The 19429-nt window shown below is 40.7% G+C and overlaps 1 protein-coding gene across 19 annotated transcripts in view; it reads left to right on the top strand.

The window, feature by feature from the left end:
- Positions 1-13054, top strand: part of DTNA (dystrobrevin alpha) — a 219199-nt gene extending 206145 nt beyond the window's left edge. For 17 of the 19 annotated variants that reach the window (XM_084510716.1, XM_084510723.1, XM_084510714.1 and 14 more), the window contains 3 exons: positions 571-739; positions 1487-1619; positions 9535-13054. In XM_084510716.1, the coding sequence (XP_084366842.1) occupies positions 571-739; positions 1487-1619; positions 9535-9690 (458 nt within the window). In that variant the 3' untranslated portion in view covers positions 9691-13054. Of the gene's footprint in view, positions 1-570; positions 740-1486; positions 1620-1778; positions 4188-4789; positions 4837-9534 lie in introns of those variants that run through there. The other 2 variants (XM_084510709.1, XM_084510726.1) reach the window with 2 other exon arrangements.
- Positions 13055-19429: the final 6375 nt, after the last annotated feature.

Raw genomic sequence — 19429 nt, 5'->3', positions numbered from 1 at the left:
TGTAGAAACAAAATTCCCAAATAATGGCTTCAGAATAGAGGAGATTTGAAAGCCATGGATGTAAGCATGCAGTTGTATACAATGAAAACTCCTTGAGAAGTTTGTTCCTGTTTTCATATGGAAATGGCCTTTCCAGGGAATGGTGGTACCTGAGAGAGAGCTTGGTTGGTTGCTGTCAAAGCACCCTAATCGCACCCTGTTCCATAAAAAGAAGCTTCCATTTAAAGAGATGGTTGAAATGGCAGGGAGGAGAGATTTCTGTCTTCACAAATTTTATTCAACATGGAATATATAGGATCTGTTGTAAAATGCAATGTGTAGTGTACTCATAAAAATATCCTACCTAATAAGCCAAATAAGCAACAGCTTCAGTATTCTGTCCCTCCCCGAGAAGGAGACCATTAGGTCTGCAGGTCTATGTAGAAATACATTTTACTATATTGTACTGTACTCACTGTGAGGAGGTGATCATCATAAGCAGGGAAGACAGAGAAAGGCTTAAAGAAACAGACGAGTATATTTATTCTTGTGGAAGTTAAATGCAAACGCCTTTCACCTTTTGCTTCACAGAGGTGGGCAGTGAGACAGAAAGCAACGTGGATTCCGAATTTGGACGGACCCATTTTGATGACCTCGTTCCGTCCCCAACGTCCGAGAAGGCTTTCCTCGCACAGATCCATGCCCGCAAGCCAGGCTACATCCACAGTGCTGCTGCCACGGGATCCATGCGCAGTGACATGTGGGTAACTGCTCGGCTCATCTTCCTAATCTCGCTCGTATTTCTGCTGAGGGCAACACGCAGCCTGCAATATTTTCTCTCCTATTTGAGTACCACACTAAAAGTCTAAATTCAAGTGAGGAGAGCTTTATGAACACGAGATAGCGGTGAGCGCTGTAAACTCCGAAGGACAGAACTTAGGATGCCTTCAGGACTCAGCTGTCTCACACCCAACCTGGTGTGCAGACTTTATGGGACAGCTGTGCTCCTTAATGTATTCTGCAGTCCCAATCCCTGCTTATCCAGAGTGAGGGGCCTATTGGAACACACTGAAAAAAGTGCAGTTGTTTTTGGCAAAGACAGAATGCTTTTTGTTGACCAACTCAACTGATCAACAAACCAGTTTATTTTTAGAATCTGAATCTTATCTAAGACAATAGACATCTTTCCAGTTATTTTTGGTTCAACCTCTTACTCTTTGTTTTACTCTCAAAGCAGTTATTGAGGACTTTCGTTACTCATTTCCATAATGTTGTACACCAAAAATGCCTTCAGCAGGACATGCCCTTTGGTCTACTTCATCAATACTAGACCACTGGAGAAGGGAAACAGCAGAAGTGTTTTCCACTGCCAGGAAATTATTAACTGGTGGTGCATGTGGCTGGAGTAAAAGTATCTTGCTCTCCTCAGACCTTGCAATAAGAGGAATTTTTATTCATTCTGAATGTCATTCATCTCAGGAGGCTATTTATGAATAATTGTCTTTAGGGTTACAGAAGATGGAGACCCCTTTGTCAGAGCAGATGATGAAAATTATGAGAATGATTCTGTCCGCCAGCTGGAGAATGAACTGAAGATGGAGGAGTACCTGAAGCAGAAGCTGCAGGATGAGGCATACCAGGTGGGAAAAGAAGCTGCCCATACATATCCATAAATGTGAAACAGTTAGGTGCTGGAGCTGTCCAGAGCCCTTCTTATCCCTCCTGGGCTCTGGGGTGTGATCTCTTCTTGGTTACTAAAGCAGACACATTCCAAAAACTGTTTCTGTTTTCTTCCACAGCCATGCATGCATCTGGCTTTTTTGCATGTCCAGGAAGACCACACTGCCTGAGGCACATGACAGTAGTCCTTAACATTACCAGGGCCATCAGGTGGGCCAGAATTGCCCCTGACCTTGTTCTCTGCCAGCTCCCACCAAGTCACTTAGACCTCAGCGCTCCATACCATGTAGGCTGGTTCATGATGTTAAGCTGAGAGCTTGCTATATTTAGATTTTGTTTTCCTCCAGTAATGGAAAACATTCATAATGGTTCATCACTGTGAACTGAAGCTCAAATAGAGTCTGTGTGTCATTGTCATTGTCAGAATCTGTAAGGGGAGGAGAGGGTCTGGAAAGAATTATATCCTAGAGGAGTGAGTATTCAACAAGCATCTAGTATAGTGGAGCCTGGGGATTTGTCATTAAGCACCCCCTGAGGAAGTTTTCAAAGGGCATTTGTTTGAGAGTCCAAGAAAAGCTAATTTGCCAGAGGGGGTTGGAATTCTGTAGATATGCTGTCCTGTCTGCACGGCAGTCTCTGCTTCTGCCTGGTGTAATGAACTATCACCAGTTTTTAAGTTATTCTGACTGGGAACATCCTAATATAAAATTCATATCTTCCTATAATGTTGGTAGCAGTGTCAGTAGTAGGGCATACCCAATTCAGTTACTAGGGAACAGGCTTAAAGCAAGCAAAAATAAGTATTTTCCCATGTGGTGATCAATTAAAATTTGAATCTCACCAACACCAAGTGTAACAGAGACCAAAGGTATAAATAAGCTAAAAAAAGGATTCAGCAGACACTGAGAGATCAGAAATCAGATTGAAAGCACCTTCTGAGCAGGAATGTTGATGGTAGCTTTTCTGTAGTGTCCATTGCTGGTCACTTTGGAGACAAGATTCTGGGACTGACAGGCACTCGATCTAATAAAAAATGGCAGCTCTTGTGACTATCGTCTGTAAAGCTGCTAGGATGGATTAGTCTTGGAAAAGTTCATTAAAACTCATCAAAATTGCAGGTAGTTTGGAGGTTGATTAGAATCTTTTCTTTGGTTTCTGTTTACCTAAGTCTGCTACAGGCTCATGGGTAGCCTGCCAGACCTCATTTCGTTGTATGAACTGGACACGATGACAGCAGCAGCAGCACTGTTGTGTAATATATACCAAAGCAACAGTGGGTGACATGTTTTTTTTGTCACTTTTTTTTTTTTTAATCCAAGCTAGGAAATGACAAAAATGACAGCCTTTAAACTATGAATAAGATAAGCTGCCACTGCTGATGTAATAGAAAATAACTGTCATTTGCTAAGGAGTACCTCAACAGTGACAGCTATCGTGCATCAAATAATAAATGTTATTATTGCTGGTAGAAATTTCATTTTTTCTGGAAGGAATGATAGGCCAATTTGATTGTACTTTGATTTCAGGATGGAAATGCAATATACAGTAACAGTGTTACATGAGTTTCACAAGTCACAAAAGGATTTTGTACGTGCACATACCTGAGTACACGTGCGCACTGCAAAATAAGGGTACTCCTTGTGTAGTCGAAACTGCAAATGTTGTTAAACAGAACTAGGTGTTACTCTCGTTTGGGTCAAAAATAGAGCTTTTCCACTGTCTTCCAACAGTATTCCAACAGGAGAAGGGGAGGAAATATCTCTTGTTGGTGTCAGAATAAAACTCCTGTTAAATTTAGGTCAGCCAAGACTACACTCAGGTGAACAAAAATGCGTTCACTGAGGCAGTCGAAACTCCTCGTTCTGTACAATTTCCATTTAGTACAATTTTTCCAAAAGAGATTTCATGATGTACTTCACTGTCCATCAGATTGTCAGCTCCTATCAGGCAATAATTTGATAGCAGTGACCTAAAAGTAGAAGCTACTTTTTGTTGATAACCTCAGACCCAAAGAATGCAACATGTATGAGAAGTCCTTCCTAGTTTGGCTGATATCCTTTTTTTTAGGGAACAGGTTTAAAGCAAGCAGAGTTAGGAACTAAGCTAGAAGGCACCACTAGGATGAAGGCACCATTAGGATTTGATCGGATAGTATCGTATATTGCTTTTGAGACACACATGCTTCAGCTTTGGCTCGTTCTCTCCACTTTGCAGTTAATTTGTGATTTTTGTTATTCCATGCCTTTTTCTACTAATGTCACTGATAGTTTCTAAAGATAAAGTCATGGCTTGCTTTCCACTTGCAAAAATGATAGAAAACTGGGAAATTACTATTTCGGGTATCCCATTGAACAGTAGCCAGGTGAAATATTCTCACTTTGCATCCAACCATTGGAATTTATTGCAGGCTGTTTTTCTCATTGTACTCATATGTACACTGCATTCATATGGACAGCAAAAATAAATAAAAAAAAAAAATGGTGACCATAGCTGTCGTAATGCTATTTGCAGCTGAAATAATCTGTGAGGAAGAACTCCTACTGGGGTTACAGAATGGTACCCTCAGTAACAATATGGTAACCGTTTTTATGTTATTTAATATCTCACTTTGTGTAAAAGCAGCACATTTTTAAAAATGTGTAGATGTAGTGTAGCATGGAAGACTGTTGGTCAAAACCCACTCTTGTTATTTTGTGTCACCTTGTCTCCAAGCAAGACTTTCAAGCAAAACTCTAAATTAGTAAAGTATGAGCAAAACACTCAGGATGCACAAGGGAATCTGGGGCAGGAAGCCTCAAAGGAGACTTATTTCTCTCTCTTTTTTTGAAGCATGTTGTAAATAACAAGTATTCATACCAGGAAAAAAAATAAATAAATAAACAACCACATTTGTTACACAAGTGTAAATGCTAACAGTGCTTCTCCTCCCACATCTCCTATCAGTTGTGTTCTTGTTACAGCCTTTTGCTGGATGTGTTGTGTAAGACACTTTTCACTGGGTTTGTTTTCTCGGTTTTTAATTGCTGTCTTTATTTCTAGGCTTGTGCATGGCTTTCTTCAGAATAATACACTGGCTGCTCACTGGCTTAATTTGTCATGTTCTTGTTTTCTATCCTCTGTTTATCTACAGGTCAGTTTGCAAAGTTGAGTGCAATATCCTTCTCTCTCTCCTCTCAAGTAAGTACCACTATAATTTAGAAGAGTATTTAGGGTGAATCCTCAAAATGTGTGTTTCGGTTGTAATGCACCATGTACTACTGTCTGAGTGTATGTGATGATGCTGTTTCTTTCTTCTTTTAACTTGTATCAGTATGCCTAGGAATGCATATGCCTAAATAATTGCTAATAACGCATTTGAAAACTGGTCCTGGCCCTTAGGATTCCTGTTAAGCCAGCACCCTTTTCATCTTCTTCATTTGTTACCCATGAGGGTGAGAATGTGGGACTTCTGCCCCTGAGGATGATGACAAGTATATTAGCCAGTACAGAGGAAGCATATTCAGTAGATAAGAAAACGGATTACACTTCAGCAGACCTGAGTTCAGTTCCATGGAATGGTTGGGTCTTCCTAGGATAACTGAAATAAATCATCAATAAATTTTGGTGGGACCAAAACTTCAAAAGAAAGCAATCTGCCAGCTGCTTAATTGTAGAGCTGTCCTCCAGTGTGTTGCGGAAGTTTAAAATGCCCCAATCCAAAGTGAAAGGTACCCAATTGCTTAACACCTAGGGTCTGGCAATTCAGAGATAAAGCAAGAAAGTCTGTAAATTCCCTGCTGATCCGTGTTCAGGTCACATTCTTTACGTGTGCCAACCGCACAGTTGCAGCACTGAGTTTAATGCCAAGTTCAACAGTTGTATTTTTATTCAGAAATGCAGGCAAAAGCTATTTTTACAAAGTAGCCTGTTATTCCAAACATTTGCCCAGGGAATGGGAAACCAAAGGCTTCCTTCTTGCTGTGGACTTCGCATTTCTGACTTGTGAGGAGAGCGCAGTGCCCTGCTGTGGAGCCGGCAGTGAGAGGATGCCATCCATCCTACCGTGACACTGAACCCTGGGCTAACAGGGCCAGGAAGGGGGGAGAAATCAAAGGAGGGGTCTGACTCCAGTCTGCAAACTGAGTCTATTCCTCAAAGCCAGAAGTAAAGGCAACTGAAGGCCCGCTATCAATGGGCGCTCAGAGCTGGGAACAGGGTCACGCTCAGACAAGCAAAACCAGTGGGTCAAGCTGTGCCAACTGTAGCAGGGATTCGTGCTGCTAGGTTTTGTATGCTGCGCTTCATGCTAGAGGTGCCAGCATTTTGGGAAAGGCTGAAACCCTCCTAATTTATATGGCAGTTTTGAGAGCAAAATTCAACCCTAATTGAAAAATTTTACAAGTTCTGATGGTACAAGGATTTGAGTGTTAAAGTGTGGGCCTTGGGAAAGGAGCTGCCCGTCTTGAGTGTTAAAATCTGTTTAGGTATTTCTGAAGCATCTGTCTCAGTGTCTGCTAAAGAAGAATAAATGGATGTGAAAAGCAAACAGCAATACCCAGAGTACTATAAACACCAAATAGCTGCTCGTAAAAATTCTCCTAACGTTGCCCCTCAGGTTACAGCCATTTTATCAGTAGCCCTGTTAAAAACATGAGCTGTGTAGAGTTTCCTAAACATAGACAGCCAGAAAAGCAAATTTTCATCTTTAATTTTATTGCACTTGACAGTTGCAGATCAGGTCACATGAAAAGGAAGATAATAATGTATGTAATGATGTATATAGTGGTACTACTATGTCTAGCTGTTTTTAATTGCAACTGTGAGTAACTGATTTTAAAGGACAGCAACATTCAGGCAAATCATTTGCAGTATTAAGCAAAAAAAAACAAAATACAATAAAATGCAATAAATAAAGAAAATCCTATTAATTGAAAGCCCAGGCAATCCTTTTTAAGGTTTCAGTTTTTGTGAAAAAGCAATACTAATACAGAGATGTAGGAAAATACATACTTCTGTACATTCAGCTTTCTTGAAAATATGTACCCTGGCTCAAATTAGCAGAGATCTGATACTGAGTTACTATCTCATCTCCTGGCTGTTTTTGGATCATATCAATTTATTATAGCTTCACATGACTGATATGTACTGATGGCCAGCCACAGAGTTTTGTTCACTTCCTCATTTATCAGTCATGGATAACCAATGTTGATGTCATTTGATTAAGGTTTTCTGTATTCTATTTGAATTTGCTTGTTTTAAAGTGCTATGTTCAATTCTCTAGAATTGATTTGAAATAACATCTGGTATAACAAGTTCCCAAGAGACTAAGTGGTTCAAGTAATACATGTAATATAATTTAATCATGTTTTGAGTTTACATGTTAAACGTACCTCTATACCACTTGATTTATTCTTAATAAAGTAACAGAGTGAATTTGAGGTTGTTTCCAGCAAGCACTAGGCAGATCTCAAAATTATTTGAACACGTGAACACACAACTTCAACATTATTTTGCCTTTATCCTCCTGATAGCACTTGCATTTCTTGCCAAGGATGGCCAGTGGGAACAGAAAACCTCCACCTCTGAAAGCGGTTAAGAAGTTGTCACTTTCAATTAAGAGTTGTCAGCTTGAGCAGTGGACATGTGCCCACAAGCCTTACAATTCCCTAGATTTTTCTAAAGCAATGCTTTCTTAGTGCTGCCACAGCAACATTGTAGTTGGTCTCATCTAATTCATTTTTTTTTCATTCTGAACATAAAAAACAGCATTATGTGGACCATTCCAACTGAATATAGCAGAAGGCTGGCAGCACAGCAATTTTTAAAAATGTGTGCTACTTTGTAAGCTATTTTTTGTTTTTCCTCTTTATTTTTCTCCTTAAGCCTTTCTCTTCTTAGCACGTAGGTGTAAGAAAGCTGTAAGAGAACTGTGACCAAGTTAACTGTGAAGAAGCAGCTTCCTTTTTTTATAAAAAAAAATAATAATTTAAAATCACACGAGTGATAAGGGTACTTTTTGAAAATCACTGAATGATAAGTATCAGAAAAGAATTTTTGGATTAAGTTACAACAAAGGCTGAGAAGCAGTTTCATTATATGACAAGCCATGAGGCTTAACTTGGAATTAGTTCTGGCATTTCTAAAATGCCTCAATGAATGTAGAGTCCTGAGGTTCATTAGTGTTCCTTACTTGTATGGAAACCTCTGTCCCAATGCTGGACATGAAACAGAGAAGCCTTGAGAGATTTTAGAATAGCCATCTCCCCACTCAACCAAAGATAAGTAATTTATCCAGAAAATTAGAAACAAAACCAAATACTTATCAGTACTGTCAATGCATCCTAATGCATCTGGCATTTCACAAGCCACTCTGGCTTTGCTCTTGTGGTTTATAATGATGCCATCAAGAAATATGAGATGTACCTGTATTTACCCTTAAACTGATTCAATAAAAATTAGTCTCACACAGCTGAGAACTGACCTGTGCCGTGCCTTTAATTTTCTTTTTTTGGCTGACCTGTGAAGAACAAAATGTTCCTTTATAAAATTACCAAATTAGGTTGCACGCTTAAGTGGCATAAATGCATGCCTGATTTTTTAAAAAATACTTCCTTAAAATTCACTTTGGGAATTTTTTGCAAACCTCTCATTATACCTGTAATGCAGGTTTCCTTTTCATTCATCAACAAAATGTTAATGTTAGGTCTTTTGTAACTGCCTGACACAAGGAGATACTAAATTAAGATCATCATACCAGTTGACATGCTTAGGTATTAAGGAATCAGATGGAAGCATTTGTGCTTGAATAATTAATACAATCAAATGGTGTCAGGAAGGAGAAGAAGCAAGATAATCTACCTGACCTTTCTTGATTCATCAGATTTCATTTAATTCTTCTTTGCTAAAGCCATTTGCATTTCCTCTCTCATCTTGTAGATGAGAAATGAAATGAGTAGGAAAGAATTCATGTTGATAGGGTTTGGTCTTTCATGCTGTTACTATCAGATCTCTGTCTGAGGTAGTTGAAAAGAAAAAGGATGGGCTCCTCATCTTTGAAAGGCTGTAAACAGTATGAAAAAACAGTGCCTTTAGGATAAATACACCAAAAAAAAAAAAAGTTCACAGGTCCTGACAGAGTTCTGAGAGAGCAGAGGTCATCTATTAAGCATTTTCCATTACCAGCTAAAACTTTGATGCCTCTAATATTAAGATATTAATTCTTCAAGCTACTCACACACACACAAACACCAAAAAAAAAAAAAAAAAAAAAAAGTACAAAAGTACACCAGCAAACTAGGCTGTTTATGAGCATTCTGAGTCATCCTTTTAAGTAACTGCATTTCTTCATAGACATAACAAAACATATCCAAGCCTGTAAATGAAGGGTAAGACATTTTCACGTGAGGGGCAACTCACAACAGGAGATGGCGAGTGACTGTTAACTGGGTGGCTGTGCACAAGGGCAATAATCCATGGTTTGGCTACAAATAATTTATTTAGACAGCAACCTGCAAGCATAAAATGGAAGAAAAATGGAAAAACTTGCAAATCTGTGCTAATGCAGAGCCAGTTATTCCAGTGTCTTACATGAAGAGCAGAAAACAGTCTGGTAAGAACACCATGGTAAGAAGTTTTCTCCTTAGCAAGTGCCCTGTAAGTTTTTGTTTATAGCTCAGCTACCTATGGCTCATCTATGTAGAACGGGTTTTTCACTTTTGGGGGGATTTTTTTTTTCAGGTATAGGCACAGGAATTGGCCAGGTCCTCCTTTTTTTCTCTCTGTAAAGCATCATGCTCTTGCTATGCTCATGGGTGTGCCTGTGTGGGTATGTGCACACACATGCAGCATCTTCAACTGGCACTTTATAAATAAGTTTCCCAAAACATTTCTCAACAGGCAAGCTGCAGTCAGACAGACAACGAGAGCTATGTAAGAACAGATGATGAGGAGAGCTGCTTTCGGACAGACGATGAGGAAAGCTTAGCTGCAAACTTCACAGAAGAGTGGAACCAAGAGGTGCAGCGTCTCTTGACAAAAAATTCACATAACTAAGTTCTGAGGACTGTAGCACAGTACTTTTGTTCTAAGAGTTGTAGTTTGTAGATGTGTGTTTTGACAAAAAGACTTTTGTTTAAAGCTAACTTATATTAGCTACATCTTCTGTAACATGGCTCATTACCAGTGAAGAATACAGACTGAAGTACGTACTGCTGTTACAAAGGATGGCAGTATTAATAACTCACATAAACCCTTTGCACATGATATTGAACCTGTTCAGTTTACAATGACAATACTGTTTATAGATAGAAATTTGATTTCTGAATACTTTGAGATTTTAGTAGATCAGTTTACTATACACTGTACATTTTTTCCACGGAAGAAATAAAAAGCTGCAATTATGCATTTAACACTGAATGATTATACTCCTGAGTGTATATATCTAGTAGCCCAAAAATTGAAGTACCAGACTACATTTGCAATTTGTTTGCAAGTCTTTAAATTGACTTATACAAAATGTACTAAAATAATAATATAATTATTAATAATAACTAAAAAATCTCTAATCTAGGGCTAATGTGTAACTTAGGAATGTTTCTTTCAAAATAATCTAACAAATCAGCCATAGAAGTTAGTGTAAATATTTTTTTTCCAAATAGCTATCATATACAAAAGGTGACATTCAAATGATATAGAATCTAGTTTTTAAATCAGCACAGATCTTCTTAAAACTGTGAACTATGTTTTGAAATACTCGTTGCTAAAGCTGTTTATAAACCACAGGTGCCATAAGATCCCTGAACTGACTGATGTTATGTATAATCTTCCATGGTATCGTTTCATTGATGTTTTAGCTTTAGTAAGCATGTGTTCAACGAATCGTCTCTTTCCATTTCTCTGCCCCTCCAACTCACCCACTCCATGACGTTATTTTTGAGGCCTTCAGCTTTAAATGTACAGGCTTAAAGTGCGCTTGCAACTGTTTTCTTTTTATTTCCGAATGTGTATTGCCTTAGCCAGCCACCAGATGTTCTGCATGCACTCTTGGAAATGTGTAGTGAGACTCTTTCAGAGCTGGATGGAGAATTAGCTATCAGTGAAAAGCACAAGAAAAGCAGAGGATTTTTTTGAAAGGATGGGCATACGGTTACAGGATTGGAGTTTTGTCCATTTTCCTAGCTCTCAAGAATAAAGGCATTTCAGGAGAAAGGGGACCTATCTGGCCATTTGGGATTAGGAAGCGAAACTGCTAGCTAAAACGTGTTTGCTCAGCTGTTACTACAAGCCTATAGGCAGTTCTGAGTAGGGACAGACACAAAATAGCTGGAATATCCCCCATGCAGTGTATTGCTTGGAAATAAAGATTATGCGTGTATGGCATAATACATAGCCAATAATAGCCCACACGGAGAACTTGGAGCCAGTCCAGGACCAGCCAGACCCGAAGCAGGGCAGGAACATCAGTGCAACACTACGTGCTGGCCATATAGCCCAGCAGAGAAGCTCAGCGTGTTAGCCTGGGACAGCCTCTGGGCTAACATCATTGTACTGCACTAATGCAACATCGCTGCTTCCAGTACCTGGCTGACCTGAAGTGACATTGCCTAGCAGCCCTGAAAACAGTAACGTTTCATACAGATATTTCACACCAGCACAGTTTGCCTACAGCAAGTGATCAGATACCGATCTGAAGCAGGTTAACATGGTTTGTCTGTCCTCTCTTTCATGATTATGTGGATGTGTGCTGCTGTATTTATGTGAGATTGCTGTGTAGCTCAGCCAAGTAAGTTCACTTGTTGCTTGCACGCACTCTCTAGGCTCGCGGCTGTTTCCCTGGGCACTATGTGTTAGGGGATGAGTATCTGTATGAAAGAGCTGCTGCCATTTTTCACTTTCATATCGTATTATTGCTTATGCAGAACTCTTGTCCACATCTCCTTGCATATCTGGGCTTGGTCTCAGACATCCAAATGGATACTAAGGCATCCAGACATCTTCATGTAAGCTTTTCATTTCTGCAGTCACTGGTCTTTGCTCCTGGGATATGCGTCGACCTGGCAAGGCAGGCACCATATCCTCTGATGCCCCCTCCTCCAACCTCCTCTCAGGAATGGGTGAGCCTCCACTAGTGCCTAGCACTCCACATTTAAAGCTAATCCAATGAAGCTGGAGATGTTGCTGTCACCTCAGGATTCCAGTCAAGCATTTCCTGAACAGTGATAAAACAAGCTAGAACGCAGCTATGTGCAATGGCTGACTAATTCAACCCATGTCATGTTTAACTGTACCCAGAGTAATAGCTCCCTCCCATCACCCTCATGTCTCTGTGACCATTATCACTACGCTTAAAATAGATGCAATAGAATAAATCCATTGCAAGGGCTTCCGGACTAGGGGTAATGAAGAAAGTCGATGCATCAAGCGCCTTTCTCTCAGCAAGGTGGTCCCCAGCAGGGCTGTATGTCCCTCGTGCCCTGGAGCTCTGAGATGAAGCACCTCTTATTCGGCTCTCCAAATATCTATTTTAAGCATTTTCCAACTGTCGAGCTGGCTACATTTTCGCCCAGCTGGTCTTTGTCTGCTTGTTGAATATTATTTTGATTGTGGTTTGCGGTCATTAAAACAAACAGAGTTACAGAAGAGGTCCTTGGCATGGGTCTTTTCTTAACTACCAATGGCCCACCACAGCAGTCAAATCTCTGGGTGGTTTTACTGTCACTGGAGGGAAACCAGTGGTTTGGATTCAGGAGACAGGGATGTGAAGATGTATATGGTCCTCGAATGTCCAAAGCAAAGGTGGAGAATGGGTTGTCTGTAAGTAGTAATGTTAACTAAACTGCATAAAAAGGTGTGTGGCCTTTGTTGTGATATAATATGTATTTTCTTATATGCATGAGCCAAATTGTTGCATCATAATTTATCACGTGTGTCTGCCTTTACTTTCAGTCATCTTCTCCCATCTTTATTGGTTCTTGGCAATTACTGTAGATAGACTTTGTAAATATTGCAACCTCAGGTTGCTGTAATCACATTGGTTCAATTCAGCAGACGGAGCTGTGAACAACGAGCACTCCACTGTGTCCTGAAGGCAAAGGGCATTTTTACCTTTGAACCAAAAAAAAAATAATGTATGAAGAGTTACATCTTGAGGCTACTAACTATAAGACATTTTTAAAACTACTGTACTTGACACCACTTGAGACAGATACAGAGACACTAAAGATGTCACAATATTCATTGGTATTGTAACAGAACTGCTATTGTATGGGTTTTTTGTATTGCTGTTAAGTATTGTTTTGTGTGTGTGTGTTGGAACCTACTGGGGACATGTTATATTTTGAAGTGATTAAACTATTTAATTGTGTGTCTATATTTTGGAATGGAATTATTTCTTCATTAAAAAGATTTTTAAAAGTAATTTATGGAGCATCATGTCTGTGGCTTATTTTGGTTTCGTAAATCCATGGAGCCCAAGGACAGTTTGTTTCTCTAGGAAAACAAAAAGTTTCCCTGTGGTGCAGCATACACTAACATAACATAGCACTGATCAGCCCCTGCTTTCCAGCAGCCCGGGCAGTTTCTTCTTTCTTAAAAGAGCAGAGAGTTGCAAAGCAAGATGAAGAGCTCTTACCTAAAGCAACAAGTTTGTGTTGTGGTGAAGTACACCATGCATGGCAAAGGTAGCAGGGAGGCAATCCCAGCTGTGCTTTTTGTGCCTGCAGTGCCGGTGGTTCCCCATGAGATGGTTTATTGAAGGTGTGCTGCTCTCCTGCGATGGCAGCAGCCCTTGCCAGTGGATGCATTACAGCCAGCCACCACAAAGCATGCCCCTGGCAGCTCAGCACAGCCAAGACATCCTTGTGTACAGACAACATTGCTAACCATCCAGTTAATTACACCAGGGTGGGGTCACTTAGAAGGAAAGCAGTACCAGCACATTAAAAATAATCCTGTAAATCATACCATGCAGTGAAATATCCCAGTATCTGGGAAGCAGATAAAACCCAGTACACTCACTCCTCCTTCCAAGCTTCCTGCTGTGGTAACCTATAAATCACCAAGGTTTATTTGCCCTAATTCCCCTGTCTACGTGGTGACATTCTTCAATAAAGGCGATCGTTTTACACTGTAAATTATTTGCCATATACTCTGAACTTTGCCTCCAAAATCCCAATCCAAATTCACAGCCACAGGATTGTAATATATGATGACATATCATCAGCTCATGAGGATAACTCTGTTTTATCCATGCATAATCCCAAACTGCTGTATTTCTTCCTAACCCACAGTCAGACTATGGCCTTTGGGGAACAAAGGAACAAATGGAAAATTATTTATAGGCATAGGCTGTTTTCCTCTTTACCTCTCAGTTACTCTAGCTAACTTCTGTTCCCTATGAGGAAAATAGACTCATGCAGGAAGGAATACAGTGGTTTCATTTGCAAAAAGAAATTAAAAGAGTAGAAAATAATATATAAATAAGTCGTCTTTAGATCTGGGAAGGTGGCACCTTGGCTGCATCATTTCTGAGCTGGGTGACTGAAAGCATCTGCAGTTCCCTAAGGCCATCTGGGAGGTTCATTCAGCAGCACATGGATCTATGGCCACTTTTCCACAGCATGTGTTTGAACTGCCTGTTGCTCGGCAGTTGAGTTGCAAGCCAGGTGAAAACTTTGCTATTCTATAAGAGAACATTACAAGGACTATGAGGCTGAGCCTATCGCCAAGACAGGTTCAGTGGGTGAGGGAGGAGAAATCTTACATCTCCAACCAATTTGAAGAAATGGAGCTGGTTGTTGAGGACAATTTCATTAATGAGGAAGGAGTGGGAGGATGTCATTAATTTGGTTATGGGAAGGGAATGAACACAAGGCAGGGCTGCTGGCCTGCCTGAGGGAGGGACGGGAGTGGGGAAAGGAGCTGGATAGGGCTCCCAGATGGGCATGTTGGCAGGCAGAAAGTGCACCAGGGAAACTGGCAGGGGAGCCCTGCAAGCCACATCATGCAGGCTTTGAGATAAGGTGACTACTGCTAAAGACTAAAAGGATGGGAAATGTGAAAAAGTAGTTGTTGTTGTGTGCCTTGGAAGGAACTGGAGGAGGCCACAGCGTATTTTGTCATTGGCACGTGGCCTTACGGAGTGTGGTTTGCTGTTTTCATACAACACAATTTACCACCAGCAAATTAGTTTCCTCATGACTTACTTTTTTTTACAAGACACTTAGCAGTGGGCAGATGGCAGATGTGCTAGGCCTGCTGCTCATTATACTAATTGCCAGCCACAAAGGCCTCCCATTAATGCTCCTGCTTCCCTGCCTGCAATAGCCCAACCCTGCGTGCAGCCTGCCTAGTCTGTGAGGAGAATGGCCTCCTGCGAGTATGTGTTTTGTGTGGTTTTCTTATCACTGTTTGCTTCGGCTTCAGGCCCTCTTGGTGCATCCCCTTCTGAAAATATCACACATGGTTTCCGGCTTGGGGATGTGAGTTTGTATACACACATTTCCCAGCCTTCTGCCCATGCTCCGCCAGGCCTTCACTGGAGACAAGTGCTGTGTCAGCCCAGGAAAATGGCTGCCCAAAGGGGCCTCCTCGGGCTGCTGCTTTGCCCAGTGGGCTCCATTCCTAGGGCCTGAAAGACCTCAATTCTGCTTGGACCTGAAAAATAATACTATATTGCACTACTACAAAGTAGAAAAGTAGTATGTGTAGGTGGCATTACCCACTCCCTGAGTTGTTTTTACATTTGATACCACAAATGTGCTCTCCCCCTCAATGCATTTGCCCCAAGCCCCCCTGAGCACAAAGCCCCCCAGCGAACTGCTTGTTTCGGTGAGAGGCTGATCCCAGAGTGGGTGCAGGCAGTAATTAGTACTCCAGGGGACTCCCCTCACTGCACACTTATCAGAGGACACTGCAGCAGAAGCATATTTTATGCTATGTTTTGGATCTAAGCTTTCACAAATTAACTTAGTTCATATACAAATGCAAGAAGAAGGATGGGGAACAATATCCTGAGGCCTTGATTGTGAGAAGTGCACTCAGAAAAGCATCTGTTCACCAATTAAAAGCTGTTTTGTAAAGCCTATACAAAGTCTGCACAGTTCTAGCAATGGTTGTTTGCCCGGCAAACTGATAATGCAAAAATTAACTTGTTTTGGCTTCATGTTGGGGTTACCATGGCTGATAGTGCCTGCAGGACTGGAGGCAGAAAAGTCAAACCATCTTATGTTCAGGTTCACTTGGGGATCCACCCCTTAACCTAAAGGGAGCAAAGCTGGAAAAGAGAGGCATACACAAAGCAGAGGTCCCACAGCTTCCTCAAAATCCTGCCAGCCCTCAGCATTTTCCCTCTCTTGCCATAATATGGATTATAAAATCAATCCATTTCAGTCATCTGGGCTCTGAGATAAAATCTTTCCGGTCAAATCAGAAAAAATAACAATATTTATTCTCTCACCTCTGAATATAGAATTTGGCCAACATAACTTAAAGCCAACACATTAAAAAAATCTGGGAAAGGCAAGGCTTGGATTTTGTTGAGCGTCTTTGTCATCCACTGTTGCCTAGGTATCCGTATTTAAAATTCAAAGGCTTGTTTCTAGGACTTATAAACTGTAGAAATAAGCAAATTCTTTAAAGAGAAGAGGACTCAGCTTTGCTTTGATACATTTACTTTGTTGTGCTGATTTGGACATTCATGGTCTAGTGATGACACAGGAATGTCGATACCCTGCAGGAGCATTTCCCTTGCTTGCTTCAACCAGTTTTGTATGCCTAGCTCTGCATGATCGCTGGCACACGTACACTGATGGGTTTGTTCTTGCCATGTTGAATAAGAAATCCCAGGCTGCACGGGATGAGTCAGAGAGCAAGCGGCTCTCCTACCCAGTTTGGGTGAGTCGGGTTGTTCTCATTCCCACTGCAAGGGAAGAAGGCGCATGAGCCGTCCTTCCCCAGGCAGCGGAGAGCTGTGCAGCACATGCCCTCACACCAGCCTCCCAGAACGTGGCTGGCCATACCCTGCCAGGGCAGTACCACTTTACACCTCAGGAATTGCCATTCCCTGGGGTGAAGGTTCTGATTTTACTGCACAGCAGCCTCCAAAAACCCTGCCTTTGGTTTTATATTTTTGGAGCAAGCAGCTGCTGCAGAGGATGTCAGAGCCCAACCACAGCAAACACAGGCAGATGTCTCTCCTCTTCTGGAGGTGGGATGCTCCAGGCTAAGAAGGAAAAAACATGAGGGAAATATAAAAAGAAGAAGGATGTTCACCTGTTAACACAATGTGTCAGGAGGCATAACTTATGGGCTTTGGGCCAATTTAATGTTAAGATCCAAATAGACAGTAGCTATCTAGAATATCAGCCATATGTGCTTGCCCCATAGCCTCATTTGACTGAAGCAGCAATAGTGCAGCATTCCTGATCAAGAAAGAATTTTTCTTGAAGGGCACAGTAGCAATGAAAATATTCATTCCCTATGGCCTATGGATGCATTTCATTACTGTTCAGTGATACCATAGCTGTAACTCCAGAGAAAAATATTTTCAGTGTACTGTATGTCTACAGTACATTTTAGTTACTCTAAAATTTCTGATCTGAATTTTGTCAAATACATCCAAATCCAGCACTTCCCTTCATCTAATTTACCACAGAAGCGTGTGGACGTGTCTTTAGCTACATAAACCTAATTATGCTCATGGAGCCCCAAAACTGACAACTAAATTACCATCCCAGAATAGTTGCAGAACAAAGCTTAAACAGAAGTGTTGCAGCTTGGTTTGTTGGACCAGCAGTTTGAAAAGAAAGATTGTTATGCAAATTCCATTTGGAAATTATTAACATGAGCAGTGTTGGAGAACACAATCCTTTCATTTTATTAAAGGGACTCCACCTTATTATAAACATGTTCTGTTTCTGGTTACATTATCATAAATAATGCAGGTATAGGAGGTATTTTCAGTAGAGTAGACAGGTTTTTGAAGATTTCTCATGCAATGCAGTCCTAAAAGAAATGTAAAGTATTCTTTAAAATCCAACATTGATTTTAAGTGCGATTTCTTTCCCCCATAAAGCTGCAAGATTTTTGCTCTGGAAGTACGTGTTTTCAACAGAAAGTTGGCACTGTTCATAAATGAAATCACACTGAAAATTAAAGATACCTCTCTCCCTCTGATGCTGTTCACTTTATATTAGCTGCCTGAAGTCACACAGTCAGGTAAGGTCTAAAATCTCATAAAACCTGTAACCCATGAAGATCTGTTGCTAAATAGGGGTGGTGCAACATATCATGCAAGAGGTAATCTCTCTCATGGTTGTGACTTTATTTGCTCGCAAATCTTTCACAGCTGCAAGAACAGATATACCTTCAAACCAAAGAAGGGTAAGTAAGTGTTTTGGAAACCAAGGCAAGGACATATTGAAGATGTAAGTCTTCTGTAGATTAATTGTTGTGTCTATCTACAGGGGTTAAACTGTCTATCCTAGTTGAAATTAACATTACTTATATGCTGTTAACATTATTTATACTTGTTTATCTGTAGCACAGTAACACTTCGAACAATTAATCAATATAAATCCAGTCCTCATAGAAGAACACTGGCACGAACCTACGGACAACACTGATACAGCATCCACTGATCTGAAAAACAAAGCTCAAATCTTTGGAAACATGGATAAAGGCCATTATAATAATTTGTTAAGTGGTAGAATATGGAGACAATTTCAGCTTTTCCTTTCATTTCTAAAGAATCTACAAATTAACATCCCACAGATGTGAAACGGTAGAAAACATGAGTTGTTTTAAAAAAATACAAACCATATAAGTTAGAGGGAGTGCATGGAAAAACAAACAAACAAACAAAAAACAAAACACCATTCAAATAACAACAGAAATTGCAGAGACATGAACATGTATTTCTTAACAGTAGTCACTGGCACATCTGCCTTTTAAAAAAGCACGCAGTGTTCCCACTGACAGCTGTCTGCTGGCTTTTTCTACCAGTAAAGCAGAAATTAAGTAGTGAAGTTGTAAAACTAGCAGAATTCAAGAAAAGTAAATATGCAATAAACTGAAAAGGCTGGGGTTTACTTGTTGCAGATAAGGGTTTTCCCATAGGAATTAATAGAAAGAATGGGAGAGTGGTGTCACATTTTTCATGACAAACAAAATACCCGACAAGCACAGACTTTTGGCATGGCATTAGGCTTCAGATTTTGAACAGCCCTTTTCACTGCGTGTAGAGACAATAATCCTAGTGCGATGTGAGCCAAGTCCCCGGCATGCTGCATGATTTTCAGCCATCGTCTCATTCCACCCCACAGTCCCAGCTACTGTATGACTTGGTATGAAACCTTGGTGCCTTGGTTCGCCCTGTGTTCCTACAGGGAAACTAAAGAGCAGTGGTGAGTGAAACCAGGAAAAAAATAAAACTCATTTTGGAACTATTTTGAAGCGTTTCCCTGAGTTTTTATGGGTAAACAGCTAATTCATGACTAAGGGATGGTTAAAACGTTGTCCTTGGCCATAGTTATATCTAAACCCCTGCTGCTGGCTTTTAATTTATGGCCAACAAGCATCCTTCTTGCTGCCATTGCTGTATTTCCTCTCCTCCTTCATGCTCCTCATCTAACAAGTTGTTTTTTTTTTTTTTACCAATGTCCAAGCAGTGATCCATCCCAGCTGCACTGTGTCCTCCTCCAGGCCCTGGTCAATGCACATGTTCTGCATTTTGTCCTGCTCTTCTTCCCCGGTGGGACAGTGGTGGGGTAGGAGCAGTCTCCTCACCCCTGGG

This window comes from Aythya ferina (assembly GCF_964211825.1).
Source record: "Aythya ferina genome assembly, chromosome: 2".
NCBI classification, from domain to species: Eukaryota; Metazoa; Chordata; class Aves; order Anseriformes; family Anatidae; genus Aythya; species Aythya ferina.
This window is presented reverse-complemented; position numbering and strand designations above follow the sequence as displayed.